This window comes from Taurulus bubalis (assembly GCF_910589615.1).
Source record: "Taurulus bubalis genome assembly, chromosome: 1".
Taxonomy (NCBI): Eukaryota; Metazoa; Chordata; class Actinopteri; order Perciformes; family Cottidae; genus Taurulus; species Taurulus bubalis.
The window spans coordinates 20,123,749-20,133,156 of record NC_136589.1 but is presented as its reverse complement, the minus strand read 5'-3'; the positions used below and the strand labels follow the sequence as shown (position 1 = coordinate 20,133,156).

The window sequence follows — 9,408 nt, the reverse complement described above, 5'->3', positions numbered from 1 at the left end:
TTAACAATTCAAATGATTAACTTTTTCACTTCAGTCAAATTGTATAATACGTATATATTGTTAAAATGTAGGTCTATGACGCTTAGCAGCACAAACTGCAGCACCAGCAGCCTCGTGTCCTCAGACAGCACGTCGGTGCATCAAGGAGGAAGTGATGGACTGTTGGACACGTCTGGTTTGGGGATCTGAGCACATCATAATCAGAATCAGAATCAGAAACCGTTTATTGCCAGGAATGTTTACATAAACAAGGAATTTTGCTAGGCGGAAGGTGCATACATTAGAGGAGACACACAACAATCAACAGTCAACGACAACAACAGTGCAATTATATTTAAATCAAGTATAAGATAAAGTGCTCAGACAAACAGATAACGTTAATGTAAGTGTATGTTAAAGTGACATGTGTGTTTAAGTTAAAGTGTATGTTAAGTGGCATAAGTGTTTAAATATGAAGTGTGCAGTAGAGTGACTGGTAAGAAGAAAGAAAAGAAAGACAAATTGTCCGAAAAATTGTCCGAAAAATAATCCTGGGGGTGTCCTGATGGACCTCAGCCTCCTGCCAGAGGGGAGGGACTCAAACAGGTTGTGTCCAGGGTGAGAGGGGTCAGCTACGACCTTTCTGGCTCGCTTCAGAGTCCTGGAAGCGAACAAGTCCTGGAGGGACGGCAAATTGCAGCCAATCACCCTCTCAGCAGAGCGGATGATGCGCTGCAGCCATCCTGTCTGGTTTGGGGACCTGAGCACATCCTGCCGGGCTCTCAGGACTCTCCAGACGATACTGAGCTGCGCGGCAGTGCTCTCTATTTCCGTTTGCTCTTCGTGTTGATGTGACATCATCACTTACATGAGAGCAAAGCATATTCTCCTGGAGCAACATAACCATAACTATGTCCAAAATTCAATCTGTGCCATTAAATGTTAAAGTAATAAGAAATGTACGCTGTACTCTGAATGCATCACATACTCACTTGGGGGGGATTTGATTAATCTGCATCTCCAGGGAATTCCGGGAAGCTCACGTGACACCAACTCTCCAGCTCTATTGGTCCGAGGCACGTGTCTGAGAGACCCGTAGTACGACGTCATCACAGCGTCTCGCAGCCAATCAGAAATGAGAACCAAAACCCGTAGTGAAAGTATTTGAGCGGCGTCTTCATCAGGCCGCTTAGTTCTGCTGGAAGCCTCAAGCATTGTGTTCAAGACCCGGACAAATTAAAGAGGCCAAACCAGTTTTTTTTTTTTATCGTTTTACATTTTTTCGATCCCAAACTTCCGCAGCAGGAGCAGCATGAGGAGGAGGCTTCTGCAGAAAGAGAAGCATGATTTTTCTTTGTCAAATTCATAAGAGGCGCGTTTTCATAGCACAAGAAAAATCAGCTATTCTGCCCCAAGAGGAATTATTGTAGCTCACCGACTATTTATTTGGAGTCATACAAATAAGAGGCTGATTCCTGATCTCAAAGTGACCGTAAACACGGCTTTGGGATTCTACTCTGCAGCAGACCCAGAGGGCTGTGGGGAGCAGCTCCATCACCATGGGGGAGAACGCGGGCCGAGACCCGGAGCGCCCACAGGACTCCGGAGAGGAGTCCAACCGGGCCATCCGGCCTCTGCTCCAGCCGCCGGGCCACCAGAACCACCGGATCACCAACTTCTACATCGACAACATTTTGAGACCGGACTTCGGCCGAAAGAGAAAAGACGGGACTTCGGTCCGGGACGGAGACGGTCTGGGAGGGATCATAAGAGAGGAGCAGACCAGGAGAAAGTCTTCCAAAACGGGCAACCCGCAGCCGGCTGGAGCAGGAGGTGAGGAGGAGGAGGACACGGGGGCATCCGACGACCAGCATCCGAACACTGAGGCCGGGGGCCCTGACCTGAGAGCCGGTGAAGGGGCAGACGGGGACCGGTGCCGCAGCCCCGAGGCCGGCGCGGCCCCCGCGGCCAAGCCGATGCTGTGGCCCGCCTGGGTGTATTGCACCCGCTACTCGGACCGTCCGTCAGCAGGTTGGTGGGAAATATTGTTCGGATACTTTTTGATCATTTAAAGAAAAATTAAAAAGGAAAGAATAATACATTAATACATAAATTAATTATTTAAGTTAAATGAATGAAGCCTATTTAATTTCCAGAGTCCGTTAAAAAAAGTGAATCAGAAGCAGTTCTTCCAGAGAGAAAAGATCATCTTTTTACAATTTAAAAAGTCTGCAGATTCATTCTTTAGAAAGAAAGAGAGACATTTTATCCTCAGAGCTGCAACCCCCAGTCCACTTCTACACATAGCACTGTAACAATCGACAAAGCAGTTATTTCCCCATCACTACAAATATTATCTTGAGATTATGTCACAGTTTATATATTTAAAAAAATCATATAACATTCTTAGAAAAGACACGGCCATATTTGACATAAAACCAAGTACTTTAATGCAGATTATAAAGTCATTGGAGTTGCTTTGGTTTACATTTCTCCTTTACATTGAGATAACGTGACGACACGGCCCGCTTGTAGAAGCTGAGGAAATGAACTTCAAATGAAATACGAGTCAAATATAAAGTGTAAAAGATGGAGAAGTGAAGTAAAACCAAGTTTAACGCCATTGTTCCTCAGTCTTCTTTGTTGATGTTCATTAGCATATTTTTTGACAATGGGGGGTCTAAAAGTGAGGCCGTGGTCCCCAAACCAGCAGCACTCGACGTGAAGACCGAGAGGAGCTCAAAGTATTATACCCGCCAACAGATGGAAAATGATTTTTGACAACGTGTCCATGTTATGAGTTATGAGTCTGTCCGCGGGTTGGAACCCGGTGAGAGGGCGACCAGGGTCGGGTCCACCGGCGGGGTTCATATCACACGCATAGAAAGAGAGAGAGAGAGAGAGAGAGAGAGAGAGAGAGAGAGAGAGAGAGAGAGAGAGAGAGAGAGAGAGAGAGAGAGAGAAGACTTCTCCTTTGTGTTGACGGCTAAACACTTGAAATACGTGAAATACATTAAATACGTTAAATACATTAAATATGATAAATAGATTAAATAGGTTAAATAGGACACATAGATTAAATAGGTTAAATACGATACATAGATTAAATAGGTTAAATAGGATACGTAGATTAAGTTAAATGCATAAATAAGTGGCCCGCGGAAGGGGCGAAATGTCTGAAGAACAAACGAAACGTTGCTTTATTGTTGATGTACACAGAAAGTTTGCATCGAGGCCCGCCGCGCTTCTGGAGATGAGCACGCGGTTATGTTTATTATTGGTCATATTTCAGAAGACTGAATAAGCGTGTCGGGAGTTTTGTTTTACTTTGATAACACGTCATTGAACTGTCGGCGGAGTGATTCGGCCTCTCTCCCTAAAGGGTTAAATAGTTCCTCCTCATGATACAACCGTCTGGATATTACAATAGAAACTAGCTCTTTTTAGGAAAGCATTTTAAAAATGGAGTTCCTATGGTAACAGAGAGGGAAAGAGGCGCCTAGTCCCCATCCTCCATGCATCACCCTGACCCCCATGCCCCCTCCCGTGGTCACTGAGCTGCACCGGATGGGTTGGCGCTTGAACTCCACTCATCCTGAGGTAGAAGGAGAAGTTCGGACCAGGAGATAAATCTCAGAATATTTCTGAGCTATATCTCAGAATATTTCCCTTCAGATTGACATCACCTCCTCTTTCTAATAACCTCCTCTAGGATATTTTTTTTACAACACAATAAGAAAAGTCTCATAAAGTACACAACTTCAGTTCGATCAAGAAAAGTCAGATCGAACACTTTAGCTCATGCGATTCATTATTCATTTTACTGAGAGTTTTGTATTTTGAGAATTGTTATACATTCCAAAACTTAATTATTGAGTTTACTAAAATGATGTCCTCACCTCCAACACTCGTAAAGCAGCAGAGACCTGAAAACCCTCCTTACCCGAATGTTCCCCCAAACGCCTTATATACATTATGACTCTTAAAAACTATATATATATATATATATATATATATATATATATATATATATATATATATATATATATATATATATATATATATCAATTAATTGATTCCTATTATATAACCATATTATCATTAACCTGCCAATCACAATAACTATACCGTATAACTAAAGTTATTCGTTATTTTGTATTGGTTATTAGAATACAAATATGTATATATAAACATATTTTTATGTCTAAAGTTATTATTTTAAAGTCTGCCTCTATGAAGCACCATGTGATCAGAGGCTGTGTTCAGAACCCTAATATGTTCTCACCCCGTTCTCAAGGGCCCAGATCCCGCAAGCCAAAGAAGGCCCCGACCCCGAGTAAAGAGGACAAGCGGCCCCGGACGGCCTTCAGCGCGGAGCAGCTGCACCGGTTGAAGACGGAGTTCCAAAACAACCGGTACCTGACTGAGCAGCGGAGGCAGAGCCTCGCTCTGGACCTGGACCTGAACGAGTCTCAGATCAAAATCTGGTTCCAGAACAAACGGGCCAAGATCAAGAAAGCCACCGGGAATAAAAACGCTCTGGCGCTGCATCTCATGGCGCAGGGCCTGTACAACCACGCCGGGGCCAAGGACGCCAAGTCGGACAGTGAGTAGCGGACCTGCAACAGAACCCTCCGGAACCAGCATTCAGATGTGTGTGTGTGTGTGTGTGTGTGTGTGTGTGTGTGTGTGTGTGTGTGTGTGTGTGTGTGCGTGCGCGCGCGCGCGCGTCCTCGGTGGTAATGACTACGTCCAATCCGAACCCAACATTCTGCTGCGTTCATGTCACAGTCGGAATTTTCCATAGAAGATAACACGCTACAAATCGCAACAAATCGCAAGATCAGACGTGCTCCTTAAAGCAGCTGCGGGGCGCGGGCACGAACCTTCACTGTGAGCACGCGCCCTCCATCGTGGAGAGAGTCTGTTACGGGCTCGTGCGTCACATAGGGCCCGAGTCACGTTCCCTCCTCACTCTGATGCGCTGACACATTGTCATCACTCATGTTGTGGCATCAGAAGGCCTATGACGTAATACCTCCAGAACAGCAACATGACAATAGAACCAGTACTGTCGGGTCTGGCGCGAGAGTCAGGACCAGGTGCAAACCCGGGACCCCCGGACCGACCACGGGCGAACGGGACCAGAGACACTTGATGACCACCGACGTTAGAGAGGGCCATGCCCCTGGACGCAGCAGAGAACCAGGTGTCTGTGGGCCGACCGGAGCCGAGAGGACTGCGCCGAGGCCGGGGAAGGGGACGGACAGCCCCGTGTACCGAGTCTCCACTGCGGTGTGTGAGCAGCGTTATTAATTATGAAAACTATATGCTGAAATCCAAAGATTTTTTTCTGCTGAATTCTGAGAATTGTGAATGAAGAAAATAGCCGACTTTGTGTTGTTTGTGTTTTGTACTTGTGCTCTTCCTCTTCCTCTTCACTCTCCTGCGGGACTCTGGTTGGGCTGTCCCCGGGTCCCTAGACCTGGCCCGGGCCTCACGTGTGGCGACACGTTTCATATCTGGAATGAAATAAAGATGTCTGATTCATTACAATAATAATAATAATAGCTAGGATTTATATAGCGCCTTTCATGAAACCCAAGGACGCTTAACAAAGACATAAATAAACATAACAAATGCAACAGTAGCTAGAGGACATAGGCTTTGGTGAAGAGGTGAGTTTTGAGGAGTTTTTTGAAGGTGTCCAGAGATGGTGTGTTGCGGAGCTCTATGGGGAGAGAGTTCCAAAGTGTGGGGGCTGTCACACTGAAGGCTCTGTCCTCAAAAGTTCGCATTTTTGTGTGAGGGATGGAGAGCTGACCCGTGCCTGAGGATCGAAGGTTCCGGGACTGTGTGTAAGGGTGGAGGAGGTTAGATAGATACTGAGGAGCCAGGGCATTGAGGGATTTGTAGGTGAGGAGGAGGATCTTGTAGGTGATGCGGGACTTGACCGGAAGCCAGTGGAGGTGGATGAGGGTGGGGGTGATGATTACAAGATGAGTCCTCACTATTGAGCTGCAATAAAACAGCGGGATATTCCAGGCTGCATCTGAATTTACCGCCCGCTTTTCTCAAGATCATATTCGTTTTTATTTTAATTTAATTTTAATACTTATTTGAAAAAATGAGGCGAACACAAAGCCAGCTCCCGTCAGCAGGACTCTCTCCGGCCCGGCCCCGGCAACGTGTGTGTTGTAAACAAAGACCATTCTATTTTTATTTATAAGGGACATCTGCAGCCACGTGCAAACGGGGCTCTGGAGTGTTTACATAACTTATTTTCCTGCAATAACGCGACATGTGTCAGGCCTTCCGGGTCTCCGTCCTGGATCCGAACCGAACCGTGGTCTTACGATGCTGAATGTTTCTGTGTGTCCTCTCCTGTTCCAGGAGGGCCGTTGTTCTCATTGATCCCAAACCTGGACGAGCTTCTGCCTTAACGTGAGTCATCCAACAGGACACTCTGTGTTTTCTAAGACGTTTTTTGAAATAACGAACACATTTAGTTGTTTTTTTCCCTCTGCGCTGAGGGTCTTTTTTATATGATGTGAGTAATTTATATCATAACGGTGTGATGGTAAATAAAAGACAATGAAAAATGTTTCCTGAAGATTATTTTATTGCAGACCCTGAAACACAAACACAATCACAAGGGCCAAACATTTAGTATTTTGCTTTGAAGTTGGTTTGATGAGTCAGCTTCATATTTGTATACAAATTTATTTTCTAAATTGGGAACAGAAGAACAGCCACCAAAGCAATGCATGTAATCTTTGATCATAACTTAGCATGAGTCGGTCTATAGGAGTCATTCAAAGGATTTGAGATCATGTTTGTGGAGTTTATTCAGTCTTTGATTTTGGAATATGCAGCATTCATATAAACTGAGGGTTCCTGTCTTTTGACAGACACAAACACTGATAGCTCTGAGTGTTTGGATGAAATAGTAAAAATGCCTCTTAGTCCTTACTTTTACTTTATTGTGTGTTCAGTTGGTCTCAGTGACAAAGTCTGACATCACAGATGGAACTTAAAACATAAGGACCGACTCATGAACGGTCAGGACACTGCATCTTCACAAAAAATTATCAGCAGTCAAATGATGTGAGTCCACCAAGTATAGAGCATCTCAGATGTGTCCTCTCTGTATTTTGTCCAGCTTGAGAAGTAGTAGAGCAAAATCAAATAGAGAAAGAAATAGGGCGAGAAGAAGGAGATCCATCCACCAAAAGCCAGAGGGTTGTCTGTGACTCGTCCACTGGAGCACATGGACCTGCTCTGTGAATGGCTGCTGGAGCCCTCATCTGCATTTCCTTTCTTAGCCGCTTGTATGTGGAAGTAACGCCCAACGGACGCTGACTTGATGAGCGTAGCTACTCTTGACTTGAGAGAGGAAAGGGGGAGAAAAGCTGTGAGCTGGGTTTCTATGCACAGTGTGGGGCTGTCAGTCAAAAGGGGGGCGGGACCTGGATGAAGGTCAAAATGCTTTGGGTGTCCATGCAAAGAGCAACAGGTGACAACACTACAGCCAAGAAACTGTGAGCAATGAACATCCTCATTCAGGACAGAATGCTTTGTTTTTTTTAATCACGCTGTGATGTTGTATCAAATATATGCTGCTCAAATTAAATCTATTTATCAAATGTATTCTCATATTGGGTCTGACCCAAAAGATTTTTATAACTTTCCATATACAACCTGTTAGAAAGAAGATGAAACTATTTGGACTAAATCTTTTCTTCCGTTCCCTGTTCGCTTGCATGCTGCAAGTCAAAGATTGTGTTTACAGTTTCAAAATAAAATTCCAAAGTCTGGCTGTGGGGTGTGTTTCGGCCTCCTCGTTATAATTATGAGATTTATTAAGATTATTAAAATGTATGCACAGGTGTAACATTTTCACCTGAACAAAGTTTCAGAATAATTACACTTCCTACGCAAATAACAAGTCTACTTTTGATGTTCTCTTTAAACTACATATGTGTATATCTGTGAATTTATGTCCTGACTTCTCTTTAAAACTACGAAGGGAATAATCTTTTTGGGGGAGTTTTTCCTGATCCGATGTGAGGTCCCGGGACAGGGATGTCATGTGTACAGATTGTAAAGCCCTCTGAGGCAAACTTGTATTTGTGATGTGCAGCTCACATACTGATCCCACATTCTAGAATCACATTCCAAGCTTTGCAGCATCATTTGGAACATTAGAAGGAGCAACAACTCAGACAACACAATCAACCTGCAGGCACACTTTTATTGTCCAAAGAGAGCGGGAACAGTAAAACCAAGACCAGTGTCTCCTCTACTTGTTAAGACACAGATGCTGCTGAATCTGTCCTGTTGTTTTCTTGCTAATAAAAAAGTATCAAAGGGTAAAACCATCTTATTTACTCAAAGTTCATCCATCTCCTTGTCATAAACGTCACCCCTCCAACAAGCAGAGGCAAAGGGCAGACGAGCAGAGAAAAGAAAAGTACATATCACAAAGTATTGATGTCCCCTGTGTCTCCGCCAGACAAAAGACGGCCGTCCTGTCCCCCTTCCCCCCACTGAGTAATTTAGCCATAGTTCTCTAAATGCTTCCTAGTCAAACGTGGAATATGGAATGAAGGGGACGGGGGCTTTGTGGCGGAAATATAATTACGGCAGCTAAAAGCTGGTGAAGGAGGAGAATGGGGGATGACATCAGACCAATTTCACACCCGGGCCTCGGATGGCCAGGCCAAGCCGGGGCCTCGCCGCGCAACACTGATCAAAGCCTGCTGCAGCTGCCCCAAAAGCCAGAAAAAGAGGGAGACTTAACTATGCTAATCTCCAGGACAAATATATTTTAATCTTGTTAGAATACAAGTTAATGCCGCAGCTCAGTGACCAAACTTTATGCTATAAGAGTAAAAGGATACAAGAACACAAAATCACACTTTGTCTCCAGGTTTCTCTATTCAACAAGTGAATGTTGAGTCTCAGAAAAACAACAGTTGAGGAATTCTCAAGTAGTCATACTGCAGACACTGTGAGTATGTGTCCAAAAGTAGTGGATAGACCTAGCTGGGCCATCATTGGCTGTCATGAAACATGTCAGTCATGACTCATACGCTTGAAAAATAGTGCTCTGCTCAATATTCAATATTCAGAATAGGATTAGATCACTCTTCAAGTATTTCTCAGAAACAAGCTGCTTCTGGAGGCAGTAAGGAATACTGTATTGAACAGCTGCACACCTCATCATTGATGTTCCAAGTGAATGTTCAATGTCCGTGCAGGACATCGTGCCCTTCATGAGGCAGACAGCAGGGGGGCTGGTCGACAAGTGTGTCCACCTTCATGCATGAGACAGAGGTCCACGTCCAATCACTGACCAGCGATGGCATCCCACCATAACCTCGGCCTCTTCCTCTTAGTGAAAACGTGTCACCTTCCATGTGGATG

At 44.6% G+C, this 9,408-nt stretch overlaps 1 protein-coding gene across 1 annotated transcript; it reads left to right on the top strand.

The window, feature by feature from the left end:
- Positions 1-1,538: 1,538 nt before the first annotated feature.
- LOC306745973 (homeobox protein engrailed-2b-like) lies at positions 1,539-4,593 on the top strand (the record flags this gene model as incomplete). The annotated part of the gene is made up of 2 exons (XM_079228837.1): positions 1,539-2,010; positions 4,277-4,593. 2 exons carry the CDS (start codon positions 1,539-1,541, stop codon positions 4,591-4,593), a joined length of 789 nt encoding a protein of 262 aa, XP_079084963.1.
- Positions 4,594-9,408: the final 4,815 nt, after the last annotated feature.